The 16,325-nt window shown below is 37.4% G+C and overlaps 1 protein-coding gene across 4 annotated transcripts in view; it reads left to right on the forward strand.

Moving 5' to 3' along the window:
• The window catches only part of QSER1 (glutamine and serine rich 1), a 77,540-nt gene that overhangs the window by 27,308 nt on the left and 33,907 nt on the right, over positions 1-16,325 (forward strand). For 3 of the 4 annotated variants that reach the window (XM_055423794.2, XM_088843226.1, XM_055423791.2), the window contains exons 2-4: positions 6,910-7,022; positions 7,391-7,552; positions 10,725-14,420. In XM_055423794.2, the coding sequence (XP_055279769.2) occupies positions 6,910-7,022; positions 7,391-7,552; positions 10,725-14,420 (3,971 nt within the window). Of the gene's footprint in view, positions 1-6,909; positions 7,023-7,390; positions 7,553-8,936; positions 9,494-10,724; positions 14,421-16,325 lie in introns of those variants that run through there. The other variant, XM_088843227.1, reaches the window with a different exon arrangement.

The following is a 16,325-nucleotide window of genomic DNA, read 5'->3' on the forward strand; positions in this document are numbered from 1 at the left end:
ATGGGCAGGTAAGCCTGTTGCAGTTCATGGAGTTGCAAAGAATCAGACATGACCGAGCAACTGAACTGAATTGAGGTTTATTATAGCCTTTCTTCCAAGGAGCAAGTGTCTTTTGATGTCATGGCTGCAGTGATCATCCACAGTGAATTTGGAGCCTAAGAAAATCAAGTTTGTCACTGTTTGCATTGTTTCCCCACCTATTTGCCATGAAGTGATGGGTCTGGATGCCATGATCTCAGTTTTTGAATATTGAGGGTTTTTTTTGTTTTTGTTTTTTTAGTTCTACCAGTTTATTGCTACCAACCCATCTCTCTCCACCCTCATGCACGCATGCTTAGTCATGTAACCCCATGGACTGCAGCCCACCAGGCTCCTCTGTCCATGGACTTTTCCAGGCAAGAATACTGGAGTGGGTTTCCATTTCCTTCTCCATTGAATGTTGAGTTTTAAGCCAGACTTTTCACTCTTGTTTCACCTTCATCAAGAGGTTGTTTAATTCCCCTTCGCTTTCTGCCATTAAGGTGATGTCATCTGCATATCTGAGATTATTGGTATTTCTCCTAGCATTCTTGATTCCAGCTTGTGCTTCATCCATCCCCGCATTTCACATGATGTATTCTGCATAGAAGTTAAATAAGCAAGGAAATAATATACAGCCTTGATGTACTCCTTTCTCTAGTTGGAACCAGTCAATTGTTCCACGTCTATCACAGTGTAATTCATAATAGCCCCAAAGTGGAAACAACCCAGTGTCCATCTGTTGATGAATAAACAAAATGTAGTAATTGTGCTCTGTGCTAAGTCGCTTCAGTTATGTATGATTCTTTGTGACCCTATGGACTGTAGTCTCCTCTGTCCTTGGGATTCTCTTTGCACGAGTACTGGAGTGGGTTGCCATTTCCTCCTCCAGGGGATTTTCCCCAGCCAGTGATCGGATCCCTGTCTCTCAGGTCTCCTGCATTGGCAGGCAGTTTCTTTACCATTAGTGCCACCTGGGAAGCCCGATGGAATATCATTCAGCCATTAAACAAATTACTGATATGTTCATGTTGTAACAGGATGAACCTTGGAAACATGGTGAGTGAAAGAAGCCAGTCACAAAAGACTGTGTATAATATAATATGATTCCATTTATTTGTGATGTTGTGAGTGGCCAAATGCATAGAGACAGAAAAGTTAGTAACTGCCAGGGGCTGGGTAGAGGACGATATACAGGAAGTAATGCTAATGGGTACAGGTTTAGTTTTGAAGCCCCGAAGTGTTCTAAAATTGGGTTATGGTGATGAGTGCATCACCAATGTTTAACCCCAAGTATTTAAAAGAACTTTGATTTGTACACTTTAAAAGGGTAACCTTTTATATATCAATAAAAGTGAAAGCGAAAGTTGCTCAGTCGTGTCTGACTCTTTACGACCCCATGGACTATACAGTCCATGGATTTCTCCAGGCCAGAATACTGGAGTGGGTAGCCCTTTCCTTCTCCAGGGGATCGTCTCAACCCAGGGATTGAACCCAGGTCTCCTGCATTGCAGGGGCGGATTCTTTACCAGCTAAGCCACAAGGGAAGCCCATATATCAATAAAGCTGTCATTAAAAAAAAAATCAGAACAAAATAACAAAAATGAGACACTTAGAGATTTATACTTTAAAGAATTATACAGTAAATACTACAAAAGAATTCTAAGAATTAAAGACCAAAATAAAGATATAGATTAGAAGGCTCAATACTTTTAAGGTGGTTGTTTTCCCCAACTGATGTATAAAGTTCATGTACTGTTTTTTTTTTTTTAAATTGACAACTGACGCCAACATTTCTCTGGGAATACGACACATGGCAAAAATAATTTTGAAAAAGAACAAAATTCCAAGATTTGTACAACCTGAATCATTTATCAGACTGTGTTATTGATCTAAGAACAGACACTGATCATTGTAACACAGGAGTTAAGAACAGAACCACAAATATGGCTGCTGCTGCTGCTGCTGCTAAGTCACTTCAGTCGTGTCCGACTCTGTGCGACCCCACAGACGGAAGCCCACCAGGCTCCCCCGTCCCTGGGATTCTCCAGGCAAGAACAGTGGAGTGGATTGCCATTTCAGTTGACCTTTTTGGACATGGATTCAAATAGGTTCTGTAGGTAAAGAATAATCTTTTTATTTTTTTCTTTTGCTGCACTGTGAAGTGTCTGGGATCTTAGTTCCCTAACCAGGGATCAAACTGATGCCCTCTGCAGTGTAAATGCAAAGTCTTAACCACTGAACTACAAGAGGAGTACACCAAGAATAATCTTTCTGATATGTATGTAGTACTGGCACAACTGCATATCCAAATTTAAAAAAGAAAAAGAATCCCATGCTGTACCTCATACCATGTGTAAAAATGAACTCCAAATGAATCATAGACCTAAATGGAAAAATTAATACTGCAAGACTTCTTGAAGAAAATATAAGAAGAAATCTTTGAGATATTAGACTTGGCAAATATATCTTAGCTATGACATCAAAAGTACAAATTCATAAAATAAAAAAGTTGTTCTGCTCTTCTACAATTTTAGGAAACTTTAGGAAAATGAAAGCCACGGACCGGAGATAATGTTTACAAAATATGTTTCTGACCAAGGATTTGGTTCCAGAATATATAGGCAACTCCTAAAACTTATTAGTAAGAAAACAACCAAAAAAAGTTTGAGAAAAATAGATTGAGTAGATAGTTTACCAAAGAAGGTTTCTGATGCTCAACATTGTTAGTTATTAAGGAAATACAAATTGAAATCACAGTGGGTACCTCTGCACACCAATTAAAATAGTAAAAAATTTTTAAAAGGAAAGGAAAACAAAGAACTTATAATACTTAGTGCTGCTGAGGATGCAGAGTAACTACACCAGACATACATCACTGATGGGAACGCAGAAAGGTGTAGCCACATTAGAAAGCAGTTTCTCTAAGGTTAACCAAGTTTCCAAGCAACTCAGCCATTACCCTCTAGTGGTATTTACTCAAGTGAAATGAAAACTTACATGCAGACTAAAACTTAGGTACATATTTTTAGCAGCTTCATTGTCAAAACAGAAAAGAACTCAAAGGTCCTGGAACTGGTGGGTGAATTTAAAGCCACAAGCAACCTTTGGTACATCTATATCAGGGAGTTATACTCCACAAGAAAAAATAACGAGTTGTTGGAAGTGGGCATGCTCTTTGCTTACAGAATTTCAGCTTTTTCCCTTACAGTGCTTTGCACGTCATCGGGGACATTGTCAGACAGCTTGCCCCAATAGCATATGGAATCTGCCCAGGGCTCATGGATGACCTGGCTGCACAGTTTAGGAATGAGAGCTTGTCAGAGGAGGACAGGAGTATTTATTTGCTCAGCAGATACAAAGATTTAGTTATGCAGGATGAGTTGTTCATCGTTCATGAACAGATCTTCTGTACGACATAGTGCACCTTGTTAACAACACTGTATTGTGTACTTTACGTGGGCGTCTCTCATGTGAAGTGCTCTTACCACAATAAAATCAGTTGGTTAGAACTTTAGCCTGGAAGAAAGCATTCACAATACATATATCTAACAATGTGGATCCAGACTATATTTTAAAAACCTCTTAAAACCCAAGATTGCTAACAACCCAGTTTTTTTAAACAGCCAAAAATTTGAAAAAACTTCACCAGAGAAGCTAAAAGAATAGTCACATGAGAAGATGCTCCTCATCATTAGTTATTGTGAAAATGCAAATTAAAACACAATGAGATACCACTTTACCTACCTAGAAAGGCTAAAATTAAGAAGACTGGAAAGATCATGTGACAAGGATGTAAAGCAAAAATGTAATGCTGATTAATTACTGATGCTGATGTAAAATGGTACATATACCTACCTAAAGACCCAGTAATTCCATTCCTAGGTATTTAACTTAAAGGAAGGAAAACATATGCCCCCCAAAGACTTGTATATAAATGTTCATAGCAGATTTATTCATAGTAGCATGTAACTCAGAGAAGGCAATGGCAACCCACTCCAGTACTCTTGCCTGGAAAATCCCATGGGTGGAGGAGCCTGGTAGGCTGCAGTCCATGGGGTTGCAAAGAGTCAGACACGACTGAGTGACTTCACTTTAACTTTTCACTTTCACACATTGGAGAGGGAAATGGCAACCCACTCCAGTGTTCTTGCCTGGAGAATCCTGGGGACGGGGGAGCCTGGTGGGCTGCCATCTATGGGGTCACACAGAGTCAGACACGACTGAAGTGACTTAGCAGCAGCAGCAGCATGTAACTGGAAGCAATCCAAATGTTCATCTGTAAGTGAATGGATAAACATAATTGTTGTATCTTCAGATAATTTAATCAAAAGGAATGAGCTGCTTATGTATGCAACAACATAAGTGAATCTCAAACATTATGCTGAAAATTTTAAAAGCCTTGTACAAGAGAGTATAGACTATGATTTCGGACAAAGCAAGCCTAAATTTTAGTAACATTAGGCTTCTCAGTGGTTATCTGGGGCCAGGAGTGAGATGAAAAATGTATTGACTGCAAAGGGACATAAGAAGCCTTCTGTTGTGATGAGAATGTTGCAAGTTGGTTGGGATTATGGTTATACTGGTGTATACGTTTATCGACAAATGTGTACACACTGAATTGTACACTTAAAATAGGTGCACTTTATTGTGTGTAAATTATATTGTACCTTAATAAGTTGATTTTAAAGTTTAAAATAGATTTTAAATTAATTCTAAAATTCAATCTTCAAACTAAAGCAAAATCTAACTCCTATATATCTAATTAATAATAGAGCCATAAAAATAATTTACTTAACTTTTGAATCAGTGTTCTAACTATATATACTTAATGGGACATAATCTTTAGACAAAAATGTATTGTAAACAAATACTTTTACTTGGTTTTGTTTTTGGTAAAGGTTGTGTTAAAAGTATTTTTGGATACAGTTAAAGAGTAAATCTGTAAGTGCAAAGTGGGATTCTGACTGTAGGAAAAGGAAAATACGTGTGAAATGGAGGAAGATGAGGAATGCTATATTGGACTTGAGTTAGAATTGTCATTATGCACTCATCATTTAAAAAAGACATATATTTCCTAGCTTTGTCCACTTAAGAGGCCTAAAAGCAATGACACGTCAGGCATTGAATATACTTGACACACATATCTTGGTTTCAAAATGCCATTGCCCACTAAAAGACTTCTACTAGAACTGCTTGACTTCAGGTCTGGTACAGAATTTAAAAAAACAAGATGAACCTGAAACATCTTGTGCTAGAAGGTAAGAATGTGTCAGAGCCCCGTGGAGGACATGTGGAAAGGAAACAAGATTGAGGGGACAAATTGAACATCATGATGATGATATGTTTTAAGTATAATACATACACATTGAAAAATATATTAATATACATTTATATATTATGTATGTTTTTATATAGATAAGAGAGAGAAAAGGGGGAAATGCTAATTTTTATAGAATGCTAACTGTTAAATATTGAAAGTACTGTAATGAGAGCACTACTGTTTCTAATCTCCAGTACAATAATTAAAATAAAAATCATGAACAGTTGGTGTCTGAAACCATTAGCTGTTGGGACAAGGTATTGACACTGTCTTAAAAGTTAACACCTCCCAATTGTATATTAATTTTGAAGAGAAGAAATAACTACATTCAGAGATCTGACAGCACCTTAACCACTTCAAGTTTAACATCACCAGCAATGAGAAAAACTGAGAGTGTGTGTGTCCTCGTGAGATGCAATAATAATTACAAAGCATCTTCATGAAGAAGCAGTCAGACAAATCTAGTATTTGGGATAGTACAAATACATTTCAGGTACATTCAGCTGACTTGGATTCCTCAAAGTAAAAAAATCCATGTCATGAAGTCAAGGCAGAGGGATCTGGAATTAGGGGCAGAGCAGAGAGACTGTTCTAAATGTAGAGGCATAAGCAAATATAATCTTGGATTTTGACTGCATCCTACAAAGAGCTTTAAAATTGTAAACATTTTTATAACTGAGGGAAATTGGAATATGACCTCTGTATTAATCACATTCAATAATGATAGCATTAAGTTTTCTTCAAGTCTGGTAATGATATTTGGTTATGTAGCTGAATGTCCTATTCCTAGGAGATAGCACTGAATTATTTAAGGATACAATTTCATGACATCTGCAAGCTATTTTGAGGTAGATTAAAAGAAAAGCATATGTGTCTGTGTATAAAGATAAAACAAGTATAACAAAATGTTAGCAGTCTTTGAATTTTAAGTGACAGGTATATAGATTATTCCTTGTTCTATTTCAGTTTTTCTGTGGGTTTAAAATATTCAAAATAAAAATCAAGGGGAGAAAAGCATCTTGTTCTGAATTACTCTCAAAATGTATAAGCTTGAAATTTTCGAGGAGAGTTACTGGGAAATAGTGTTAATTATCAATTATTTGAACTATCTGATATTCCAGAGAATGTTAGAGGGACTTTAGAGATCATCTTGTCTGGATCCCTTATTTATACAGGTGAAGAAATGAGTCTGATAGTAATAGAGTCACTTATTGAAATCATATGGTAAGCCAGTAGTAGCTCCTGGACAGTGATTTCAGCTGTCCTATTTTCCAGGATATTTGTTGCTTTTCCCACTGTGCCATGTTATCTCTTCCCCGAAAAGGACTTTGTTGGAGGTAAAGTTAAATTAAGAAAAATACAATGTATCATTTTTTTCTTCTTAGTATGTCTTCAATATTTCCCCTGCATTTTGACAGTGTTATGAGACCATGTTTGATCTCTTGATCTATAGGTACAGGAATTTAGTGAAAGATGTATGCTTTTTTTGATAATTGCCTTACTAGAATTCTTTTGATCATCTGGTTTGAGCTGTGTTTTTTTGGTCAATTATTTTTTTTATCCTCTAGTTTAAGCTATGAAGAAGGACATCCCTCAAACTCTGAAACAGACCTCCTTCAGAGACAGACTTTTGCAGCCTCTCATCAGCTTCCTGGATATGCTGCCACACCTCAGCCAACTGGTAAAAATTCTACTGTGAAATATACCCTGAATCTGGGTGCATTTAGGAAAATCGACTTACATATGTTGGGTTATGAAAGTGTATAGGACAGAACGCTTCCATGGGAATAGAGTGAAAATGAGATTAAAAGCTTTGTCTTTTACTAATAGTTATATAGTTAATTAGTAGGGAAATCTTTTTTCCTGCATCTCTGTAGATTTTAAATTATAACTATGCTTAAGCAAATTAATACTTGTTTGCTATTCAAAATGAAGCAATTTAGGGTTGTAGCACTTTGGGCCTCAAATTTCAGAGATTCCTTTTAAAAATGGCATCAGGAATATGTTATGTATGTTTTACTTTGGGATACATTTTATCTTCAAATGTAGGTCTTTCTGGAATATTTGATACTAGTGTGAACAATGCCAGCACTAACACTAAAGAATCTTCAGTGATGAATTTTCTCTCTGCTGTTGAACCCCGAACTGCTCAGGCTGCTTCTTCAGGAACTACTCTTTTACCACAATTCAGGGCCCCATCCTGGCAGACAGGTGATTCTTTGTTTTCAGAATTTTTAAGTCCTATAGAAATACTGCTAAAAATTCACTTTTTATAGTCTTGTCATGATGGTAGTGTGGCTGAGAGTAATGTTAATTATTGATTTTCCAGTGAACTTTAAAACCTCAAATTTTTCACTATTTTAAGGTGGATAAAATTCAAGAAATTGTTACTAGCAGAAATTCAGTTTTAGCACTCTGATGAAAACTAACAAGCTGAAGAAGGTAGGTAATTGTTAAAAGGTAAATCCTAGATATAAAGTTTTTACCTGGCAATTTAAGTAGTCACTTATTTACTTGAGAGAAGAAAAGGTCAAATTTCTTTTCCTTTTATCCCCCATTTTACCTTTATAGAGGTATAATTGACATGTAAAATTGTAAGATATTTAGAGTGTACGTCGCAGTAATTTGGTACATGTTTACATTGTGAAAGAATTCCTCCATCTGGTTAATTAACACACCTATCATTTTACATGTTTATCTTTTGTGGGGAAGTTGGTGAAAGATTAAGTCCTATTTTAGTGCCTTCAGACTGGATAGTCGTATAGTAAAAAACAATCTTAGAACTGATTTCGTCATTAGAGTTAGGAAAGTTATCCTTAAGTGAATGGAATAAGTCATTCTTTAATAAAAGCTAGTACAAATTGATGTTATCATATTATGTACTTTTCTATTTTATTTTTCTTATTTCATTTTTCTGTTACTCCTTGAAATTGTGTATATTTTTGTTTTTTGCAGGATGACAAGTTAGTTTTCTTTTAAGGTTTCATCTTAAAGACTATACTTTTAAGTAATAGCTATCAGAAATATTTTATTATTCTGATGTAGATTCCATTAATATAGCTGTCTTCTCAGTATGTCTGTGAAACTTCTGCTTCCAGAGAAACAATGTGTTAGTGTGGCATGAAACAATATTTTTTAAAAAATTTAAAAATGCAATAGCTTTATTTATTGCTTCCTGGAATAATTTTACATGTATTTAGTTAATTCTAAGCATTATTTATTGTTTCAAGAGTAACTAGATGTTTTCTGTCCTTGTAGTCGTAATACTGTTTTGATTGCTGCCCGTCTTCTGGGATCTGAGCTCCTCGACCAGTTAAACCTGGGCCCCAGCAATGAAAGATTGAGTCCTAACTGTTGGACCACCAGGGAATTCCCACTTTTTTGACATTTAATGGAAAGAAGTGAAAGAAGAATATTTTTGAAAAGGGCCAGAGAACCTTTTCCCCTTATTTTTTCAAAATGGGAAAAAAAAAAATTTTAATGGAAGCTCACTAAAAAATACGTAAATAGACTTAGAGATTGAACTTACCGTTACCAGGGGAAAAACGTGGGAGGGGGAGGGATAAATTGGGAATTTGGGATTGACATGTACACACTGCTGTATTTAAAATAGATAACCAGGAAGGACCTACCGTATAGTGCAGGGAATGCTGCTCTTCTATATTCTGAAATAACCTAAATGGGAAAAGAATTTGAAAAAGCATAGGTACACGTGTAACTGAATCACTTTGCTATAGTCCTGAAACTAACACAACATTGTTAATCAGTTTTGATCCAACATAAAAATTTAAGAAATGGAAACAATTAGGGCTTCCCTGATGGCTTGGTGGTAAAGAATCTGCCTGCCAGTGCAGGAGACATGGGTTTGATCCCTGATCTGGGAAGATCCCACATGCCACAGAGCAAATTAGCCCGAGAGCCACGACTGTTGAGCCTGTGCTTTAGAGTCTGGGAGCCACAACTACTGAAGGCCATGTGCCCTAGAGCCTGTGCTCCCCAACAAGAGGAGCCACCACAATGAGAAGCCCGTGCATGGCAACTGGAGAGTAGCCCTTGCTCCCCGCAACTAGAGAAAAGCCCACACAGCAACGAAGACCCAGCACAGTCAAAAATAAATAAATTAAGAAAAAAAAGAAATGAAACAATTAAAAGGTATATAAAATAAAAAGTGATAGTTCCTAACTATAGTCCTGCTTTTTAGAGAAGAGTTAATAGTGTTTACTCTTTTTTGATATTTTTGTGCATCAAAACTTTTTCGTCGTTTCACCTAAGCAGTGTTATAGCAGCAGTATTATTAGGATATGCCATAATTATTTTACTGTTCTCCTTTTGATGGACATTTAGGTTGTTTCTATCTTGTTTGAATCTTTGTGTCCACTTATTTCCATACGGTAAATTTCCATAGATCTAAATTTCTATAGGAACTTTTGAATCCTAAGGGTATACATAGTATTACTTTTGCTGTAAGTAGCTAGACTGCTCGGAGAAGGCAATGGCAAGCCACTCCAGTACTATTGCGTAGAAAATCCCATGGATGGAGGAGCCTGGTAGGCTGCAGTCCGTGGGGTCGCTAAGGGTCGGACACGACTGAGCGACTTCACTTTCACTTTTCACTTTCACACATTGGATAAGGAAATGGCAACCCACTCCAGTGTTCTTGCCTGGAGAATCCCAGGGACGGCCTGGTGGGCTTCTGTCATGGGGTCACACAGAGTCGGACACGACTGAAGTGACTTAGCAGCAGCAGCAGCAGCAGCTAGACTACTATCCTGAAATGTTAACAATCTCTTCTTGACAGTACTTCATTAATTTCTGATCAGCTTTTTGTGATAAGAATGTATCTATTGTTATTGGAAGTTGTTCATAGGAAATCAAAACTTGAAATGCAAGGATTTTTAAAAAATACATGTATTTTGATGAAAGAAACTTTGTAGTGTTAACCTCACTATTATTTTTAGATTTATTTATTACATTAAATGTAGGGAATTTGGTTTCAGTTTTAATGTTATGAACATTTTAGTTTGTTCATTGGTGTTTTGCATGGGAATTTCAGGGTAAATTAATCACTAGAGATGATATATATTTTTAGTATTTTCGTAAGTTTCAAATGACTTACCTGACTATATGTATAATCTCATGTTTATATAACAGTAATAGAAATGAATTGCCGATACCTTTGTAGTTTTGTTTTTGCCTTATAAAAACTAGCTATTTTGAAATGTAATTTTGAGAATTTCTATGCAGAACTAATTTGTCAGACTTTTCAGTTTTAAAGAGATCTGGATGGATTAAAGGTTATGTAAGTTTTATAAGTCTGTATTATGAGAACAGGTAGAAGTGTTTGTGCTATAACTGCCTAAGTGTGTTTATTTTCTTTTCACAGGTATGCATTCCTCAGCACCAACTGAACTGTTTGTTACTGGACCTTTGCCAACCACTGGAACACTTCCATCCCCTGCCCTCCCTGCTTATCAGCATCCTGCCACCTTCAGCAATAGAAACTTTGCTACCACCTCACCTTTGGTGCTTCAGGATTCAACTTTTAACACTACATCAAATGGAATTTTAAGTCCTCATGATCCTTTGCTTCAAATCAAGACTTCCCAGGGAACTGTTCCAACTGCTTTGACATTTGAGCGCCTGGGCAGTTCTGTGATAAGTAACAGCATACCACCTCAGTCTTCAACATACCGCTCAGCTCAAGAGTCTGCACCCCATCTTTTACAACCTCAGTTTAGTTTGTTGCCTTCAGCACTTGGAGGAGCCCAGCAAACTCCTCAAGCCTACGGTTCAACTCTCTTTACTAGTTCTACTGCTTCCATTGAAAGAGCTCTTCTCCGAGAATGTAGTGTCATTAAACACCATCAGCGGCCTTCAGGTACCCAGTCTGTTCAGGCACAACTGACTGGTTCACAGCATTCCTTACATAGTTATCTATCAAATGCAAGTGGGGTTAATTTTCAGGAAACAAGCAGGCAGTCATCTTTATCCTGTAGCCCAATTGGAGAGTCTACTCAGGTGAGCAATGGAGGATTGCAACAGAAGCCCTCGCAGGTCTCAGTGGAACTCGCTCAGTCCTATTCATCTGCAATTCCATCGTCAGGGTATCCCCCTACTGCAAAAGTGAAAAGCTGTTCTGCAAAACAACCACTAGCATCAACCAAGTCCCCCAAACCTCCCAGTGTAATTCCTCCTGTGCAAACACTAAGCTATTCCAAACCTTTACACAACCAGAATTCTGTAATATCAGGCCAAGCACAAATTTATTCTACAGCGCAGCTACCAAGCCTTTTATCAGTTAGTCAGTCTCAAAATTATGGTTTAGTACAGCCACATAATGTGCCGTCTATTGTTCATTCACAGGTTTATAGGTCCAGCAAAGTTGAGAAGTTACCATCCTTGTATAAAACATTGACTTTCTCTGGCTCATCTCAGACTATAACTTCTGAAAATTCAACACTTAATTATTCTTCTAATCAGCAAGAGGTGTTATCTTCGGTTACAAATGAGAATTACCCTGCTCAAACAAGAGATCCATCTTCAGATAGCCAGTCTCAGAGTTACTCATCTGGTCATTCTCAGGGTTTATCACCAGTTAGCCAGACACAGGTTAGTTTTTCATCTCAGTCACAAGTTTTATCAGTTGTTAGTCCTTCAGAAAGCTATGCTTCAGGTCAGTCCCTAACATTAACAGCCCCTTCTCTTTCTTACTCTTCTGCCTCTCGGGCTCAGAATATGCCAGATGCTAGTCCAACTCAGAATTTTATTTCTATGCATTCTTCCCAAAATGATCAGGCCCAAGGGTCATCATCTCCCCAGTCCCAAAAGTTTTTGCCTGCTGTCCAGTCATCATCTTTTGCGACTTCTACTCATTGTCAGACCTTACAGAATAACCTCCCTTCCCCTGATCCAAAGTCTTATGCTGAAAGAAAACTTGACTCAAATGTTTATGCGTCTTCAAAACAAGAGGATGATTTTCCAATGCAAGAGTTACAGGTATTACAGCCACAAGTATCTCTTGAGTCATCAACCCAAAGACTGTCTGATGGGGAAATGAATGTTCCAGAGTCTGCTTATAAGGTGTCAAAGGCAGATGACAGATATTCTCAGAGCATAATCAGAAGTAATTCCTGTCTTGAAGATCAGGTGGTTGGTATTACTCTACAAGGGTCTAAAAAAGAAGAAAATATAGTTGGTTCAATTTCACAACTTAACCAACAAATTGGCCAAGTCAGTAGTTCTGCAGCCCTTGATATTAAGAAAACAACTAATTTAATGCAAACTCCACAAATACGGTTGAATACTAAAGACCTAAACCAGCAGCATTCTCTTATACAGAAGGTACATGAAGCCAAGGTCCAGGAGCAGCATGATCAAATCATTAATGCCTCATCTCAGATTCAAATTCCAAACAATGCTTTAGGGCATGGCCATCAGGCATCTCTTCCTAATACACAGGTCCTTTTAGATTCTGCCTGTGATCTACAAATTCTTCAGCAGTCAATACTGCAGGCAAGTTTAGGACAAGTAAAGACATCTTTGCAAGTACAGCGTGTTCAAAGTCCTCAACAAATAGTACATCCTTTCCTTCAAATGGATGGTCATATTATTCGGAGTAATGGCGAACATTCTCAGCAGCAACTCCATCCTCAAAATTCTGAAATTATGAAAATGGACCTTTCTGACTCTTCAAAACCATTACAGCAACATCTGACAACAAAGGGCCATTTCAGTGAAACAACTCAACATGATTCAAAGAATCATTTTGTTTCTCTTGGATCAATATGTTTCCCAGAGGCAATGCTCCTCAGTGATGAGAGAAATATTTTATCAAATGTAGATGACATCTTAGCAGCTACAGCAGCAGCTTGTGGGGTCACACCTTCTGATTTCTCCAAGTCAACTTCAAATGAAACCATTCCTGCTGTTGAAGATGGTGAGTCTAAATCTCATTTTCAGCAGTCATTAGATGTTGGGCATGTTACATCAGATTTTAACTCCATAGCAGCTACAGTGGGAAAGCCACCAAATATAAATGATATTTCCTTAAATGGAAATCAAGTTACTGTAAACCTTCCACCAGTACCTACTCTTCAGTCAAAGATGACTCTTGATCAACAGCATGTTGAAGTACCTGGTCAAAATAAAGCTTCTAAAGTAACTTCACCAGTGGTCGGACCAGGTCATGAAGTCCAGGAGCAAAGTTCTGGTCCATTCAAGAAACACTCTGCAACCAGTCATGAACCTGAAGAAGACAGTGAAGTTGCTGTTGACAGTACATTAAATAATAACAGAAATCAAGAATTTGTTTCTAGTAGTAGAAGCATAAGTGGAGAGAGTGCTACATCGGAGAGCGAATTCGCTTTAGGCGGTGATGACAGTGGTGTGTCGGTGAACTCGTCTAGGAATACACTTGCAGTGTTGGCCATGGCCCAGCCTGGGGAGAAAGTCAGTGTCAAGATGGAAGAGGAAAACCAAGATTTAATGCATTTTAACCTCCAGAAGAAGAAAACTAAAGGAAAAGGGCACACTAAAGAGGAAGACAACAGTCATCAGAAACAGCTGAAAAGACCTGCCCAAGGCAAACGCCAGAATCCAAGGGGAACAGATATATATTTGCCGTATACTCCCCCTTCCTCGGAAAGCTGCCATGATGGTTATCAGCATCAAGAAAAAATGAGACAGAAGATCAAAGAAGTAGAGGAAAAACAGCCAGAAGTCAAAACTGGATTTATTGCCTCTTTCTTAGATTTTCTGAAATCTGGGCCCAAACAGCAGTTTTCCACTCTTGCTGTGAGAATGCCTAACAGGACTCGGCGACCAGGAACACAGACCATTCGTACCTTTTGTCCCCCACCGCTTCCAAAGCCTGCAGCTGCGACACCCACACCTTTCGTGTCTGAGGCTGGGGCTAGCAGTCCATCAGAAAAACTTGATAGCGAACTTAAAAACTTGGAACATTTATCTTCACTTTCTTCTGATGAAGATGATCCTGGAGTATGCAGTCATGATATTTACAAAAGCAGCTCTGCTACCTTAAATACTTCAGATGCTACTTCTGATAAAAAGAAGAAAACAGGTAAAGTTTTAAATTTTGAAGTTCATAATTATGGCTTTCTATTTTTTTTTTTCCTGGCTCTGAAACAAGTTTTATGCTTTCTTAGCTAGAAGCAAGTCTACAATTTCTCAAGACAGAATGCTTAGGCAGATATCTTAGACTTTTTTTTTTAAATGTTCCTTGCCTCTAGGAAAGTTCTGAGTTTTAGACTGAGTAGTTCTGGGTTTTATTCAGCTTTTTATCACATGCAGCATAGTTTACATAGTGCACTATCCAGATTTTTTAGTCTGAGACATCTTGAAGTGGCTCATGGATATGAGACATTGTATTGAGGGCCATGTTGTTATGTATAAACTGGCATATTTTCTTTGTATGCTAATTTTACCTAAAAAATTAACATTTTGCTATTAGATTGGTTATTTTGTGTGCAGCCTGCAGATTAATATAATTAAGTCAAAACTTTAAAAATTTTGCGCTGGTTTCATACTATATGCCCAAATCCTTAGGTATATGTTTCACTTTTCTCTGTAGTCAAGGGAACATTTTAAGGAACTGTTTTGAGAAGCATTGTGTTATGTAAACAATTGTCAAGCAGTATAAAAGTTATTGTTTTAAAGAACATGCTAAGGAAAAAATAACAGTTAAATAGCTACCACCTCTGTGCCAGGAGCTATTAGCAATATTGTGAGATGGCTTTGTTATCTCCAATATACAGATGATATAACAGACTAAATGAATTTTCTGGGCCCATACAATTAGTAAATGACAGAGTTGGAATCCATATTCAGGTTTAAATCATACTCAGGTTTATCTGGTTCTAACACCTGTATTCCTGCCTACCGCTTTTGTATGAATAGAGTGGTACTTATGAGTTAAACCTTGTTTTATGATGTACTTTCAGCTTTTCTCCAAATTTGATTACCTTTTTAACTAATAAAGTGATATGAAACAGCCAGTATCCCAAATAATCTATTATTCTAAATGTCTGCTAATACATTTGTCAGCAAAAGTTTTAAGTCTGCTAAAACATTTCTGAAGAATTCTCGTTTTGTTATACAGGGAAATTAGCATACTGTATTGCTAGAGTCAGAACATAACAGATATAGCTAATCACAGTAAGGTTTTACATTCGCCTTCCTCATTTCAGAATACTTTGCAATTACTGTTATATTCCCTCTTGTGTTCTTAGAGCAAATCTTTTATAATCTCTGTTATAAAATATGAATCTAGAACTAGTTTTTTCTAGACGACTCTTATTATCTCATTTTTAGTTAAAACCACTGCCATCAACCTGATCCTTCTTATTAGATCTTTGAAGTTCTCCCTTTACGCATTGCCTCCTCTTCTGTGAGGACTCATCATCTCTTGTTTGGGACTATTGCAGCAGATTTCTCATTAGAATCCTTCCCACCAGTCTCTGCACCAGTCCATCTTCCGTATTGTGATCCCGTTTATCTTTATAAAAGAGAATAGTGTAATGTGTTAGTTGCTCAGTCATGTCCAGTTCTTTGCAACCACATGGACTGTAGCCCACCAGGCTCCTCTGCCCGTGGAATTCTTAAATCAGTTATTAATTCTCTGTGTTTGAAATACTTCATGGTGCTCCATGGGAAAAATTAAGATAATGTGTAAAAATCCTCCCTTTCCACGTTTCACTTTTTGCTCACTCTTGCCACTTCCCGCTTCCGTGACAGCTGAGTTTCTCATTGTTCCTTGGACCTGTGAGCACCTGTCATAATCATGCTCCTTTTGAATAGGTTTTTCTCTCCCTGGGTCCTCCTCAGTTTTTTAGTCCAGTAGATACTTTTAATTCTCCTTGAAGACCCTCTTCAAAATCACTTTGTGAAAGTTAACTCCTGGCAGAATTAGTGCTCACATCCTCTAAATTCCCACAGGTCTTAAATCTTCCTAAAGGGCAAAAGTTTT

This window comes from Moschus berezovskii, chromosome 14 (genome assembly GCF_049115385.1).
Source record: "Moschus berezovskii isolate FMDL1 chromosome 14, NW_MosBer_1.0, whole genome shotgun sequence".
Taxonomy (NCBI): Eukaryota; Metazoa; Chordata; class Mammalia; order Artiodactyla; family Moschidae; genus Moschus; species Moschus berezovskii.